Source organism: Wolffia australiana, chromosome 8, assembly GCF_029677425.1.
Source record: "Wolffia australiana isolate 7733 chromosome 8, ASM2967742v1".
In the NCBI taxonomy this organism is placed as follows: Eukaryota; Viridiplantae; Streptophyta; class Magnoliopsida; order Alismatales; family Araceae; genus Wolffia; species Wolffia australiana.
Window position 1 is genome coordinate 8,488,344 of NC_135842.1, and position 16,846 is coordinate 8,505,189.

Genomic DNA, 16,846 nt, shown 5'->3' on the forward strand with positions numbered 1-16,846 from the left:
CCTAAATTTAACCAAACCAGAATTGTTAAGGCTCTTCCTCATGTTATCCCTTCTCCCCATATCTCCTATCGGTTCTCTATGTAATCGAATGGCGTAAAGAGGACAAGGAAGTGTGAAAAACACTCGTCAAGGTGAAGGAGGAGATTTGATGTGTTGAGGATTGTGTGGATATGTCTAGAGACTGCACACTTAAGCAGTTGAACACATCTCACTCAAGGATCCAAGAAATCATGGACACAATCTGTGTCGAGGTGATTTGATCAATATTTTTGTTGATGTCATTTTGATTACGTTCAAAGTCTTTTGCTGCAGGAATCCACTTTGTTCCATCCTAATCAAGGTCATATAACTTAATAATTTTCATTCTTTTTTGTAAACCCTTATCTCCTTGTCTTATTCTAACAATGAGAAGATCACCACGTAGTGATGCCACACTCATACAATAGAGAAGATGAGGAGATTCAATGTGTCAAGGACCTCATGGATATGTTCACGGGCTGGAGCCTTGTGTGTCTCATGATGGCTCATGAGAGGAACCATAAGGACACATTAAACTAGGATTATGTTTTTTGTTTAGTTCCAAAAGTCCACTATTATTTATTTCAAATTATTCTACATATATCATCTTCGGAAAGTCCACCTGTGAGTCTAGATACTAGATGAATGGAAGAGGTTCCCTAAAGAATCCATTAGCACATACTAGATGAATGTTAGTCTATCACCGCTCCACATGATAAGACATATTTATAATTCAGATAAATTGTAATCATGGATATGGATAACACTTATTTATTAAGTTATATTACACATGATATAATTAAATTAGTTTTAAAATATTTTTATTTATATATTTAACTCTTTTAATGAAAAATGAAATGTAAAATGTCACATAAAACATTAATTTTAATTAGTAGTCCAAAAAAATATTCCACTAAGCTTCATGATACTTCACATAAAAAATGTAGCTTGAATTTCAAATGTCAAGTGGGGTAAAGGGATCTTCAATATGTTGAATTTCAACACGTATGACTTCTCATAGACTTTTTAACCATAACCATATATTATTTATGCATCATTAAATATTTAATACATTTGGCCCTGGAAAATATAATACAACGAGAATAGATAATAATTGGGTTAATTCTGAATTTATGCACTTTTCTTGGGTAATTTCCAATAAAAAATGAGGAATAATGAGAAAACTAATCACAAAAGAGTCAAAAGATTGATTTTTAATTCACTTCCTTTGAGCCAATGAAAAATTCAAGGCTACATAAATTCAGTAATAGCCTCAAAACCATGAAAACTTAGCTTCGCTAACATTTAATAAACTTGATATATTTGTTAAGATATAGATACTATATCATAGAAGGTTCATGATGATAGAAGGGCATTTTTTAAGCTTTACTTAAGAGTACAGTGAAAATTTGATTGCTTTGGATAAAAATATTTTTGATACAAAATCAAAAGAATACTGCATATGAAAAAAATCAGCAAATAGATCAACATGGATGAAAAATAACATAATTTATTGTCCTCTAATTCATTACACCTCCTCCTTGATGTCTTTGTAATTGATGACACCTCTTCCCTTTTAAAATGTGGAGAGTAGGAAAGATATGAGCATTTATAGGAAATTTGATTAGTCATTGCATTTAAATATTTGCCAATTTAGAATCCTGCTACATGTTGCAAATTACTCCAAAAGATATATTTTCACATGAGAGGAAATAAAGCTTCGTAATCAAATTTGAGTGATGATACTAAAATGATATTAAGGTGCAAGATAAATGAAAAAAAATTGATAAGGTAAAGACAATAACTAAAATCAAGAATATTCAGAATTTATTTCTCTTTAGAGAAGATTAAATTTATCAATTATGATCTAGTGCTTGAAATAATATCCTATCAAATGAATATGTTACAACAGCTCTCATTCCTTTTTAATGCATATAGAATTTTCCAAAATACTATTTAATCTTTTCAATAAACCATGTAACTTCAGGAATATAGACTCATACATCAATGTTATAAAATTAAAATATATAAAACATATTCTAAAGTAGATGTGATAGTAAAATTAGTTCAAGTTAGTTTATATTTGTCTTTATTTTTTGCAAACATGAAGTGGAAAACTTTGATTAATGTAGCTTTAAGTTTATAAAATAATTATAGACTTATCCCATGTATGATTGTGTGTCTTGGAAACCTCTCTAGTTTGTATTAAAGAATGAGATAGCGTTTGTATTAAAGAATGAATTCCAAGAATGAGTGTGCTTCCCTTTAGCTATACGGTTCGCCTAATCAAATACTAGTTAAGAGAATGGACCGATAATGGTGCTGATAATATGGTTAACTAATAACGACACATCATTAATAATTTAATAGGCCGATATTTATATATTTATTTGCATTATTTTTTTTATATACACATGTTATTTGCCTAAAATGATTACATCTATTTTTAGAATGATTATTTGAATTTTTGAAATTTTAAATATTTTAGGGATTTTTCTGATGGATATTATGTGGTCGTCAAGCCAATCACACTACCATGTTTATTTAAGTTCATTGAATAAAATATTTACGTTCATTATTATTTCATGTGATGTTTATAATGAAGTCCATGAATATGTGCAACGACTTAGTGAATTATGATGAGATCATAATACAGTGATCACTAGTCTTTAAACATGTACTCTAAATATTCCTATTCGATGGATAGTCGAGACGGACATTGAATTATCCAGATAGAATAGCACTAGCTGATCCTACTTATACGATAAGTATAGCTGATCATGTGGCTATTAATGTGGTGACACTAATGATAGATAGTGGGTGCTCTTTGGAGAAAGAGTTCACTGAATTGATCCGTATGAATCCCAGAATGGTATTATACCTAAACGTCAATCAGGTTGATTCAAGTCACGGTTGTATAAGTAATCCACTGACATGAGACACCAAGGACATCTCGTGAGTGGACGACTACATTTTGACTATGACTTACGAGCCTCTAATCATGGGATTCAAATAAGTTATAGATCAGATGTAGTAAGAAGCTTAAAGAGATGATTTAGTGGTCAAGATGGAATCATTCGCACTCGGTATACGAGGAGATTGACTCGAGGAAGACGATGCAAAAAAAATCCCTGGCCAGGGTAGTGAGGATATTGGAGAAGGCGTTCTCCAATGATCCACGTTACGCATTAGTACTAATCGAATGACGAATTAGGGTTTGACGATAAACCATACCCTAATTCATTCGAGAGTCTCATGCTGATAATGGATTATGCATATACGGTAACCGATGACGGAGGTGTAGCTTGGCACCCCACGGGCTGGAAACTTAACCTATCGATTGGGTTAAATAGATCTTTATTTAATTAATCTATATGTTGATACAGTTAATTAATAAGGTTGGTCAATAAATGTTATTGGGCCACTAAAGTTATTAACTAGAATGATACATGGGCCTTGAGGGTCACACACACAAGGTCATAAGGGCATTGGTAGATATATTTTACTTTGTAGGGTTTTTTGAGAAAAACCTTAAGTGAAATATAAAGAGGGAAAGGGGTCTCATTTTTAAGCACCCATGCAAACCTGATTTGAGAGCCCCTCCCATTCTCCACTCATCCAAGGAAGAGTGTCTTCATGGTGAGGAGATCTTCAAGATTTTCAAGAAGAGATGAAGAAGAAGACGTGGAGATCCAAGCCCCGAGTGATCACATGGATACTTCTAGAGGCCAGACACATGAAGGCCTTCAGAATGATCTCAGAATGACAAAGTCAAGGGTGGAACGAGTTCCCCAAAAGGTACTTTCAATGTTTTGTTTTAAAGATCGATTGTGAATCGATCGACACCCTTCCGCATCCATGGAAACTTGTTTTCCATGGACGAACTAAGGCACCAACCCAACATTTTCAACATCATAATTTTTGAGTCAGAATAAGGTTTCCCTAATTTTTTTACATTCATTTGTGAAGATTTAGTTTTGAAGTCAGAATATATACTTATTCATATTTTTTGGCTTCATATTTAATTTTATATGAATTGCTAATTGATGGTGGATGTTGTCTAGGACGTCGTCCGGTCGGCACTGAGTATGATGGCTCGGTACCGATAATGGATGATGGTATCGAACGTGGACATTGTCGTTGTCTCGACAGGTCAACCCTAATGGGTTGATGTGGCTACAATGTAATGAATGAATATCCTACGTGTCGTACGTGCAGGCTCCGACTCGAGGGAGGCGCCGAGCTCCAAGCTTGGACAGGGTCCCCGAGTGATGGCGACTGTGGCCTCTCGAACCTCGTCGGAGCGATGAAGGCGCCTACGGCCAAACGGAGTCAATCCGTGGGGCTTGCATGTAACAGACGGTCTCGTCTTTACCAGTAAGACACTCAAATATGCCGTAGTTTTCTCTCAAAACCTCTCTTGCCTACCTAGCCCGAGCGCAGTGGAGTCAAGACAAAATTTTACAGCAAGAGATAATTAAACGAGCGACAGGAGAGGTCACCGTACCTCGTCGGCATGGCTTGTGGTGCAGAGTTTGTCAACGATCGGCGGCAGTCGAAGCGGGTGGGACAAAGAGGCACTAGAGAGCGGATGGCGGCTAGATGAGCAAATGATGATGTTGGAGCGATGGTAAAGGTCGGAGGAGGAGAGGACGACGAGAGCGGCAGCGGTCACGGCTCCAACCAGAACTGGTCGTGATCGGCGTTGTGGTGGTTGCATGACGCCAGCACGATGGATAGTTACAACGAGCGAGCGGCAACGAGATGATTTTGCCTTCATAGCAGAATACCTGCCCGTTAGCGCGACGGCTGGCGGGGTGGTGTGGTCAACCGACATGCCCGCACAATGCTCGGGAAGGTTAGCCCCAACTGTAATGGGTTGACCGGTGTAGTGCGAACAGGTAGGAAGGCCCAATTTCAAGAGGGTTGGGTCAAACACCTAGCGGAGGAGTTCACTGAGGCAGAACTCAACAACTCAGGTGACCTCAACATCAGTGGGTGTGCCAATCACGGTGGTGTCCCACGAGGCAGGCGATAACGGGCGGCCAATCGACTGAGAAGGGGGCTGGGTTGAAGGCCCATCAGAATTCACCAGCGTTGTCGTAGGAGGGATGTTGCTGGCACAGCAATTCTTTATCCTTGTCTCGGCCGATTGAGTTACTGTGCAGTGGAGATAAGGACCCAGCTTCCAATTATGGCTTCTTGCCTGGTCGACTGATCCCGAACACTCCTTTTTGGAGTAATCCTGGCACAGGAGCTTGGTGCCTGAAATTCTCCGGCAGAATCTAAAGTTGTCATCCGCAATTCTATCGCTTGGCCACCGAGCGTGGTTAAACGACGTCTGATTTTCCCGACGTCCGTTGACTCTGCTGAATCAAAGGGGGGTTGTGGGGGCCGCAGTCGATCTTGAACCAGCGATGGGGCTTGGTGGTGGGAAGCAAGCCACTAGGGAGACCTGCTGATTCCCATTCTGTTCGATCTCACACTATACAGAGGAATTTCCATTTCACCAATGTGAGGTTCGTTGATCTACTGTAACTCGAATTGCTTGCCCATCGAGGGGCCAATGCTTCCACCCTGCGTTTGAGAGGCAAGACAACCTACAGGCAGATCGAATTTTGCTCCCAATCCTTCTCGTTTCCTCTTCTCCCCTCCCTTTCTGATATCTCTTCTCTGAAGAAGGGGGAGACCAGAAATCAAACGAACGACGATTCTTCTTCTTCTTGTTCCTGGTCTGAGGACCTAGGGCGCCCCCCTCTTCCCTTATAAAGGGGACGAGGTCAAATGGGCCCCTGAGTGGGTCAACAAGGGGGAAAGTCTGATCCATTAGAGGGCCCTTATAGAATGGGCCCCCATTACAAAGAAAAAAGGGGAAATCAAAATTATAAAAACAAAAGGGAAAGGGGAATGGACTAGGGGGCCCCTTCCCGTGACGACGAGCGCGTCACGAATGCGACGAAAAAAAAATGACGAATATGATAAAAACACTAAATACGACTAAGAAACGACAAAAATCAAAAGGCGATAACAAGCATCTTCATCCGATCTTCAATGACGTTGACGGGCTGCGCGGACGGCCTTGTCGATGAACCTTGATGGCGTGCACCATCACTAATGTATTAACGGGTTTTATTTCTACTGAGCCATGTGTTGCCATCTATCAAGGCATGACGCAAGTCATCTATTGATGATAGGATGTGTGAATCAAAGCCAATCATTGCATTTTGTGCAATGCTAAAAGACAAAAATCTGAAAAGTGAATTGACAGCGCTGGAGAGGATGAGGAGAGAGAGAGATCTTTATTTTCAATGAACGACAAGGAATTGTCTAATTTTGGGGCTTGATATCTGACAATCCAAAAGGTCGATCAAGCTGCAATCTTGAGGGTAGCTTTACCTTTATCTCATCTATCCATATGTATAGTTGGATCTATAAATTTAACCCCAGATATATGTAAAAATATATATAAACTCACTTCCACCCATAGAGGCAAATTGAAAGAAATGAAGTTTTGAAGGTCCATCAAGGGCTTTTTTGGTGTGTTGAGTGCTTGGAGAAAGCCAACAGACAAGAGGAGAGCCTTATCTATATCAGGAAATTTCCCTAATCCTGGCAGAATGTAGGGACCTAAGGTTAGTCCCTTGCCTTTCAGTGATTTGTCTCCATCACATGCACTAGTTAGATCAATACCAAATTCTCATCACCATCCAAGATCATACGTCATCACCCATTATTGTCTATCATCTACGTTACACATCATCTACGTCGCAACGATCTCATCTTGAGTTTTATCCTCCATTTACCTCATAAACCCAAAACCACTAGCTTCATCCATCTCATTTATCACTCATCTCTAATATCCACCATCTTCCCCTTATGTCTTTGCCTCTCTTACTCCATCACTTCCACTCATTTTATTCATGTCATCTCACCTATGTTTCTTCTTACGTATCATTGTACCGTAGAGAAATATTTCCATCTCAGCTCACCATTTGCATCGCATCACTATCTCTTACCTTATATGTACCAGTTCTAGTCATATCTGAATCACTATCTAGATATAGATAAGTCCCTAATATCTGTTGCCCGTGGAGATGACCCATACTCATCACTAGCTAGGATTCTTTTGTGAGTAGTGGTTTATAATTTTTTATTGATTAAACTAAAATCAACGACGACATAATTTTTACCCTAAATTTGAGTTTTCATTAACACAAACTAGTCAAACCGTCATCCATTATTGATATCTGTTACTTGATAAAATCATATCAACACTCTCAAATACTTCTCCAAATACTAATAATGATAAATATATGAATAAAGGTACTGATAATATGTAAACACAAGCCAATCAATCCGTTATCAATATCTGATACATAATAAAATCACATCACCACTGTTAAATAATGATAGCAATAATAGACAGATAAGGGCGCTGATAATATGGTAAACAGAAGCCAGTCAAACCATTATGTGTATTTGATATAGAATCAAATCGTATCAGCACTGTCATCCTACTCTGCCTCATAAATGATATGGAAGTGAGGATGTTATCATAATTCGTAAGATTATGATAACAAAATTATTGGTAACAAAATCAATTTTTGGATGATGGATAGATACATTAGGATGACCGTGATTGATAGATACATTCACAAAATACAATTTTAGGGCCAATTTTCTCTTAAGCAGAAATTTCTGACGTCATTTTTATCTTTTTTCATCGCCAAATATATCGATTTGTATGTGATCACTTATGCCACGTGTCAAGTTTTTGTTGGGTGCCGTCATGCCACGTGGTCCACATTTTTGTAACCGCCTACTCTATAAAAGCCGACCCTCTCCTTTTGAAATGGTCTTTACAGTTTCTGATCTATTTTTCGAGTTTTTGGGCTTTTGCCGCTCTGTTCGTCGATCGGTCTTCCTCTCTCTGCGCGTCAAGCAACGGCGTTCCATCGATACGGTAACTGACATTGTTTATTAGATGCATTTTGATGGTTGAAAATGTGATCCACATCTCACGGTCTGCAGGCTGGTCTTCATTCACGAAATTTTAGATCTTGAATGTTTATTGGTGAATCCGTATCATATGTAACACTCTGAATGGTCGGCGTGATTATTTCTTTGGAGATCCTATTTCTTATCTAGTTTTTCGGCCTCTAACTTGGTTTGGATCCGTTATTGAATTACTATCTCTTTTGTTGGATTTTGACTAAATTCTTATTAATCTTGCCGGCATATTTTATTCTTAGTTGCGTCGGATGATCGAATCTGTCGTCCGTATCTCGTAGGGTAGTAAGTTGATATTTACGGTGGAGCTTATTCTTAGTTGTCTTTGATGATCGAATCTGTAGTCAACAACTCGCGGCATTGTAGTTGTCTTTGATTGATACTGCCATCGTAGTTTATTCTCTGTGGTCCACATCTCACGGTGAGCGATCGGGCATGCATTCGTGAGTTTTTAGATCTTGGATGTTTATTGGTGAATCCGCAACCGATCTAGCGCTTTTACAGATCTGTGTGATAACTTTTACAGATCTTGGTAAAGCCTCTCACTAGGTTTGGATTATTTTCTCATCTGTTGGATTTTGATGGAAATTAGGATTAGTATCATCATTTATGTGGATTGTTATATTTGCTTTACCTTACGCTGCCGAAACAAGAATTGTTAGTCTCGCCGGTGACGAATTTGATTTTTTGATGTATATTCATAGGTCAAAAAAGATGGGACTGACGTTCACAAAGCTCTTCAGTCGGCTTTTTGCCAAGAAGGAGATGAGGATTCTGATGGTTGGCCTGGATGCCGCCGGGAAGACGACCATTCTTTACAAGCTCAAGCTTGGAGAGATAGTCACCACTATTCCCACCATTGGTCAGTTCTCTTCATCTGATGATCGATTTTAATCTTGATTGGTAACTTCGATTTTTACAACTTCTGATCTGCATCGTGGGAAGAGAAGTTGAACGTCGTGTTAATGATATATGGTGCTCTTATTGTCCTTCAACCAGATCCGTCATTTCCGTTTAAAGATAATATAAAGCCCTTGAACTTGAAACACCTTAATAAGTGATATTCTGGGGAAAGAAGGCAGAAGCTATGTTTGCAACTCCATTCTAGAACGTGTTTCATCCTCCCATTATGCTTTTATAATCTCTACCTTTTAAGATATAGCTAATATTTTGCATGTCCAGACCACAGGAGATTATGATGGATCTATCTTATTCAGAGAGTCCCATCATAAACAGAAAACAGTTATAACCGTTTCTCGGATCAGTGAGGGTCCCATCAAGGAATCCACTGGTGGTAGGTTTTCCTTTAAGACAGGAGCCATTGGTTATTTCTCTCTTCCTACTTCCTGCTACTCTTTCTTCTGGAACCCTCCTCAATTTCAACAGATATCTTTTGGGTATCATATCAGATACATGCTCATTAAAACCATGTTGTTGTATATCAAATCTATTGGCATACCAGTCGTTTGTAATGAGGGTAGAATTCTCGTTATTTAAGTTGTGATGGTGGATGTTATAAATATGATTTCAGATTCAGGAGTCATGTCTATTTCTTTATTATGAGGGTGGTTGATTTGTGGCCTCCAGGTTTTAATGTCGAGACAGTGGAATACAAGAACATCAGCTTCACCGTGTGGGACGTTGGGGGCCAGGACAAGGTGCTTTTCCCTATCAATTTTTAATATAAATTTCTTATCCTGGACTTTATTCTCTTGAGCACAATGACAAAGGCATGTTGGTTTCTCTGTAAATTGGCAGATCCGCCCACTCTGGAGGCACTACTTTCAGAACACACAGGGTCTTATCTTTGTGGTGGACAGCAATGACAGGGAGCGTGTAGTTGAGGCGAAGGAGGAGCTTCACCGCATGCTCAATGAGGTGATCCAATCTTGTCCTCTCTTCTCTGTCCATTGCTACTTAGTAGTAGTAGTAATAGTGTTTGGCACAGGTCTTGGTCGGGTTTCTAGTAGACCCAAAGGAAAGTAGATTAGACCCTTGATCTGGCTTTTTGGTCAGTTTTAATTAGTCGAATGGACCCTCTTTAGACAGACGCGACCTGTGGTCTATCCATCTTTCAACATGTTCCCTTGGTCAGATGGGCTAAGTATGGGGTTAGGCATGTCCGGAAAGAGATAATGTGCAGCATTGACGATGGTGTTGACAAGTGGTTGACATTTTATTGATGATGGTGTCAACAAGTACGATCCTAATCATTGTCATCATCAGTGACAGTTGACGACTTCGACATTTACGGGTTGATAATTTTTTTACTTAAAATTAGCACCAACAACAGTTGACTTTGTCAGTATCAACCTCCGTTGATATTGACAATGATGGGGTACCATGGACGGCATCAAATGTCCGTTGTACCCCGTCATTGTCAAATTCAACCATCATTTTGTTCGCATCAAGTGCAAATCAACTCTCTATCATTCAAAATAGGGTCTTTGATGTTGACATCGATGCTATAGTTAGACGTGTTGAATCCTAGGTCAGTGATCCTATCCCTATTCTTATCATCCTGCTTATAGAGCTGGGACGCGCACGGGACGGTTTTTTCGTCCCCGAACGAAAAAACCGTCCTGTCCGGGGGCAAAGACGAATTCTGGGACAAAAATTCGCCCTGGGGACCACCTGACGGGACAGTTTTCGTCCCGTGGGACGAAAAAATCGTCCGTCCGGAGGTCTCCCGACGACAGACGGATGAATCTGGACGGAAAACCACGGGATTCACATCCGACGGTTGAGATGTTGCCACGTGGCTCACGAGGAGAATTTATAATATATTATAATATATTATAATATATTAAAAATATATAATGTATTTTTTCGTCCGGGACAAATTTCGGGACGAAAATTCGTCTGGGAGGACTGGACGGGACGAAAAATTGTCCCGGGATTATTGGACGGGACGGTTTTTTTGTCCGCGGAAGAAAAACCCTCCCATCCTTCGTCCCTACGCTAACATGGGACGTAGGACGGGATGAATTTCGTCCCGAACCGTCCACGTCCCGTCCCGTCCACGTCCCTGCAGTATATTCCTGCTCTTTTAAAAAGATTCCCAAAAATTTCCTCTATATGCTACACCAGGTCCCCAATATTCCATCTGACAGGGTTGGAGCATTCAGTTGACCAAATCTGGTCCACAATCATCGAAGCCCATTATCTGAATAGGACTGCTGTCCAACCATTGGGTCAAATCAATCTTCTTGTTTGATCTGATCAGATAATTTGATCAGATTTAAGACAACTTGGCTGACTAAAAAACAATTGACCCCCAAAGTCTATACTAGACAAGATTTTCGTCACTCATGTCAATAAATAAAAATTCCCCTCAATATTCCAACCACATCAAATCAGGACGAGCTTCGAGATGCAGTACTGCTCGTATTCGCCAACAAGCAAGATCTCCCCAACGCCATGAACGCGGCCGAGATCACGGACAAGCTCGGCCTCCATTCACTGCGCCAGCGACACTGGTAAGAGCAACCCCTTCTCTCGTGGCCTTCCACGATGCCAGCGCATCTAGACGTTGACTCGTCCATTCCGTTGGCTTTTGTCAGGTACATCCAGAGCACGTGCGCCACGTCCGGGGAGGGCCTCTACGAGGGTCTGGACTGGCTCTCTAGCAACATTGCCAGCAAGGTAACTTATCTCACCCAGAAACCCACTTTGAGAAGGCTGTCTCTGATGTTTACTGTTTCTTATTTTCAGGCTTAGAACAGGAGAGAATATCAGAGACAATGCTGCCCCAGATATGATAAGCCCAAATTTATCATCATCATAGTTCTCTAGTCATCAATTAACTGCTGAGGCCCAAATCTTCATCAGCCCCTGCCCCTCAGTCCTGCAAAACAACCATCATCATCATCATTATCATTGTCATCATCATCATCATCATCATCATTATCAGCATTGTAGTTCACGTGAACATGCAGCTGGGATCGATCTCTCTGAATAGGTTGACGTAGAAGCGGAACCCCTCGGGGCTGACGTCCCGGCACAAAAGCCCTGCCAAATAACAGATTAAGTGGAACATAATTACGTTGCGGTTAATCATACGTGATTGATTGGCGATGTACCCTCGTTTTCGGCGGCGAGAAGGTACTCATTGGCGAGTGCCGGAGCCACGCCCAGCGTCATGGCCGCATCGCTCGGGCTCAAGCCGCGCCGCAGGGCATCGGCACTCAGCGCCAGAGATTTAATCCTCTCAAAAACCTGGGCAAATCTTCTTAGTAATTGAAAATGTTTGAAGACAGAAAAAAGGGAAAAAAAATATGTGAAAATAATATACCTCCTTGTCGCTGTGGAACTTATCCTGTATCACCATCACATCGCTGTCAAACTTTCTCAGCATTACAGGGCTGTTCAGAATCAGAATTAACCCATGGTTTTTTAGAATACATGCGATCATAAATAGGAAATAACAAAAGAATTTATGGCTAAAAGAATAGAGAGACAGGATTAGTAAAGAATTAATGCCCAAAAGTAGAGAGAGAGGCTCTTTAAAGAATTATGGCCAAAAGTAGAGAAAGAGAGACTTTGTAAAGAATTATAGTCAAAATTAGAGAGAAAGTCGGACAGACTGACAGAGGGAGAGAGAGAGAGAGAGAGGCTTAGTATAGAGTTTACAGCCAAATGAAGGGAGAAAGACAGAGAGAGAGAGAGATAGGCTTAGTAGTGAGAGAAAGAGGCTTAGTAAAGAGAGAGAGAGAGAGAGATAGGCTTAGTAGTGAGAGAAAGAGGCTTAGAAAAGAGAGAGAGAGAGATAGGCTTAGTAATGAGAGAGAGAAGCTTAGTAGAGCTTAGTAAAGAGAGAGAGAGAGATAGGCTTAGTAATGAGAGAGAGAGAAGCTTAGTAGAGCTTAGTAAAGAGAGAGAGAGAGAGAGAGAGAGAGAGAGATAGGCTTAGCAGAGAGAGACAGAGAGAGGCTTAGTACAGAGTGAGAGAGAGGCTTAATAGAGAGACAGAGGCTTAGTACAGAGCGAAAGAGGCTTAATGGAGAGAGCAAGGATTAGTCGAGAGAGATAGAAGCTTAATAGAGAGAGAAAAGCTCTGTAGAGAGAGAGGCTTAATAAAGAGAGAAAGGCTTAGTAGAGAGAGAGGCTTAGTAAAGGGAGAAAGGCTTAGTAGAGAGAGAGGCTTAAAGAGATTGAAAAGTTTAATAGAGAGAAAAAGGCTTAGTAGAGAGATAGTGAGAGGGAGGGAGGGATAGGGAGGGAAAGGCTTAGTACTGAGAGAGAGGCTTAGTAGAGAGAGATAGACTTGGTAGAGAGAGAGAGAAATAGAAGGCTTTTGGCGAGGCATACACATCAATCTTTTCCCAAAGCCTACAAGCTTGAAGAAGATCCTCTGGGGAGATGAGCTCTGCTCGCAAAAGGCAGAAAAAAAACAAAGATTTGGATAAATAATAAGTTGACATCTTGAACGCAGATTGAGATGTAAGCTAATGATTAAAGTTCTTTAGGAAATAATTACCCGTTCCCCTGGCACGATTGAACAGACAGTAAACGTCTATTAGAGCAATCATCCCTCCAGATTTCTTTAAAGGGAGCTGTACAAAGTCTGCCAACTGCAAGCAGGGTGTGAATTTCTAACTCTCAAAGTAAATGGAGAAAAAATCTCCCGAGTAGAAAGTTAGGGCTAAACTAAATCAGAAACAGGGTTTGAAGAGCTTAAATGCTATATAAACCTCATTGATCCTCTCAAAAAGTTAAATTTTACTTCTCAAAAAAGCCTAGGAATATGATTCACATCGATGCAGGATTTAATAATGCATGTTTTGATTTACATTCTTCTTCATCTGAATCTGAAATGACTCTGTTGCAAGAATCTGAAGATGAACTGAATTTCATCTGAAGATGACTTGACTTTGTAAAATTTAAGAAGGTGAATTAAATTCTTGAAATTCATCCGAAATTGAATTTAATTTGTAAAATTTTTCTAAAGATGAATCGACATCTTAACCAAGAGTCATATATGGGTGAAAATTAGTAAGATAAAGAATCATGAAGTTACGGTTCTGTGGTCATTATTTGTTTGCATAGTAAGTTTAGAAAGAAGAAGATAAATCACCTCCACGCTAAAGCACAGAGGAAATCATCGAAGATCAAAACAAAATCTAATAGAAATTGGTTCGCCACCTGAATTTTCTTTCTTTAAGAAGAGATAAGTTTTACCTGCCGAGACAGTTCTTGGTGATATAAAGCACCAGCTGTTTCTTTTGTCACGGGTGACACGATTCCGACGCTCAAAAACCAGTCTTGAATTTCTTGTTTAGAGCCAAACTCATCATCATTCACTGGGTTTGCCTGAGTATTTGCGCCCATCAAGAGTGTTGATCTCATTCTCCCAGCCAATTCTACCATCTCCTTTGCCTTTCTCTGTAAAAATAACTCTTATGTCTAATAACTGACAAAGAAGAACCATTTCACGAACCTTGACAGGTGGTATGCTATCAGATTACAGAAAATAGATAAATGCGTTTCAATAAATTTGAACCTTTTCCTGCAACAAAGTGTCACCGAAAACTAATGACTTCAACAGGATATTTCAAAACTCAAGTCGACCAATTTATATATTTATCCATCAACCATATCTATCCGCTCTGCTAACTATCCCTCTAGCTACTATTTATCTTCGTTGAATGCCCATATCCATCGACGAGTAAATCATTTAATATATTTTTTACTACACCAATCGATCTATCTCTCTATCCATCAACCAATCTATATACCTACATATCAACTAATCTATCTGCACATTATTCCATAATATTCATCTATCTCTCCATCAGTCAATCCATCAAATACACCAATGTAGATCATAATTAGCACAAACAAATACAACCAACAAAAATTCCACCATTTCAATTCCTGTCCTACCTCCACTTCCACAATTCTAAAAACCCACCAAATTTAACAGCGGATGACTAAGAAAAACACCAAAATGTACCATCAAAGCGTTCAAGTCCTGGAAAGCCTCCTGCAAGCTCTTGTCTGTACTCTCCCACTTCTCCTGTTCCTTTCTAATAATCCCAGAAACACCCACAACACGATTCGTAGTCCCCAAAGAATTCGAATTCCCCCCTCCCCTGCCATCCCCCAAATCTTTATCTCCACGCTTGGGCACAATCTCCCAAGATCTTGATCTCAGCACCTCCATTAGCCTTCCGTAGAAGGAATCAGACTCGTTTTTATCCCTTAAAACGATGATAATCGTCTCAGTCCTGGGACCGGCCTCCCCAATTCTTCCTGCAGCCGAGGCTTTAACCAGAACGATGATTCTCTGGCTGTGAAACATACTTCTGATGGATTTCTTCGCGGGATAAGCTTCAATTATGGAATCGAGGGGGAGATAGCAGCCGTAGATTGATGATCCGTCGACCCAGATGAGACGGTGGGTGGTGAGAGAGAGGAGGCCTGAACGGAGCGGCGCGAGGTCTGGCTTCTCTTCTACTTCGAGATCTACTTTGCGGACGAGGGCTCGTTCGATCTCGCCATGGATTAAGGTTGGGCGGCCGGAACTGGTCAGGGAGGCCGCCGGCAGCCACGATTCCATCGTCTTTCTGATTCAAAGAGAGAATTTTTCCAACGCAGAGCAAGTTTTCTTCCGAATTGAAGAAGACCCAGATGGAAACTTGGTCAATTCATAGGTTTCTCTTGAGAGGAGAAGATCGATCGATTCCGCTTTAAGTTTCTTAGCTGGTTTGCTAAGTTTCTTCACTACATATTAATAGTGCACGATCGTCCGGGACGTGGACGAAGGACGGGACGGGACTAATACCGTCCCGTCCTACGTCACCATTTTCAGAAGTTTGTCCAAATCATTCCGTCCAGAGTTCCTACCGTCCCGAAAATTTTCATCTACGTCCTGTCCAAGACATGCCCGTCACATCCCAAATATTTTCGTCCACGTCCCGTCCCGTCCAAGACATTCTCGCCCCATCCCATCCCAAATATTTGCGGCCACGTCTGTCCTGTCCAAAAACCGTCCCGTCCTAGACATTCTCGCCCCGTCCCACATCCGAGACGAGGCAGTGCATTAGGCCACTCAGAATTTGACACGTGGCACAGCCACATGTCAAATTCCAGATGGAGCTCTCAGGTGGATACATGACTCCCGCAGGATGCAGAAACCGTCCCATCTGCCGTCCAAGGCCTCGGACAGGACAGTTACTTCGTCCATGGATGAAACAATCGTCCCGTCGGGGGACGGGGACAAAGAACTGAGCGAACGGTTCTTCGTCCCATCAATTGTCCGAACTCCTGGACAGGACGATTTTTTTGTCCACCATCCTGTCCACTTCTGTGCAATATAACTACATAAATTCACAGGTTGATAGTTCATACCAAACATGATTACTTGTTTAAATCAAAGGTTGCTCTTCCAAGCAGAGAGTTACTCTACTCTTGCCACTAGAAAAGCAGTTCACTTGTTTTATATTTGTTATCTTTTTGCATAGCTTTAGTTTTAGATTTGCTATGATTAGAAGCAGATGATCCTAATTTTAGTCAAGTTTAGTTTATGTTGGGAAAAACCTCAAAGGAAACTTGGTCTATTCATTAGTCCAGTTGGGAAGAGAATCATTCTAATCTTTGTATACCTTTAGTTTTAGATTTGTTATGATTAGATGCATATGATACAAATTTTAGTTAAGTTTGGTTCATGTTGGGAAAAACCTCAGTGGAAACTTGGTCCGTTCATTAATCCAATTGGAAAGAGAAAATCACTCAAATCTGCCCTGATCTCCAGATATGCTTACTGTGATGAGAATTTTTATCATCAAATGAGTTCCCTAGTGTCAGCACTCAGAAG

At 40.4% G+C, this 16,846-nt stretch overlaps 2 protein-coding genes across 2 annotated transcripts; one reads left to right on the forward strand and one right to left on the reverse strand.

Moving 5' to 3' along the window:
• The first annotated feature begins 7,878 nt into the window (after nucleotides 1–7,878).
• Nucleotides 7,879–12,021, forward strand: LOC144706456 (ADP-ribosylation factor 1-like). The gene is made up of 7 exons (XM_078579414.1): nucleotides 7,879–7,981; nucleotides 8,733–8,890; nucleotides 9,616–9,686; nucleotides 9,787–9,906; nucleotides 11,389–11,507; nucleotides 11,592–11,673; nucleotides 11,743–12,021. Exons 2-7 carry the CDS (start codon nucleotides 8,743–8,745, stop codon nucleotides 11,746–11,748), a joined length of 546 nt encoding a protein of 181 aa, XP_078435540.1. The 5' UTR covers nucleotides 7,879–7,981; nucleotides 8,733–8,742; the 3' UTR covers nucleotides 11,749–12,021.
• LOC144706454 (EAP30/Vps36 family protein) lies at nucleotides 11,285–15,722 on the reverse strand. Its single transcript, XM_078579413.1, has 8 exons — nucleotides 14,984–15,722; nucleotides 14,209–14,412; nucleotides 13,508–13,601; nucleotides 13,339–13,396; nucleotides 12,323–12,392; nucleotides 12,111–12,246; nucleotides 11,955–12,039; nucleotides 11,285–11,875 (listed from the first exon to the last, which is right to left on the reverse strand). The coding sequence occupies exons 1-8, from the start codon at nucleotides 15,587–15,589 to the stop codon at nucleotides 11,827–11,829; spliced, it is 1,302 nt and encodes a 433-aa protein (XP_078435539.1). The 5' UTR covers nucleotides 15,590–15,722; the 3' UTR covers nucleotides 11,285–11,826.
• Between the last annotated feature and the right edge of the window lie 1,124 nt (nucleotides 15,723–16,846).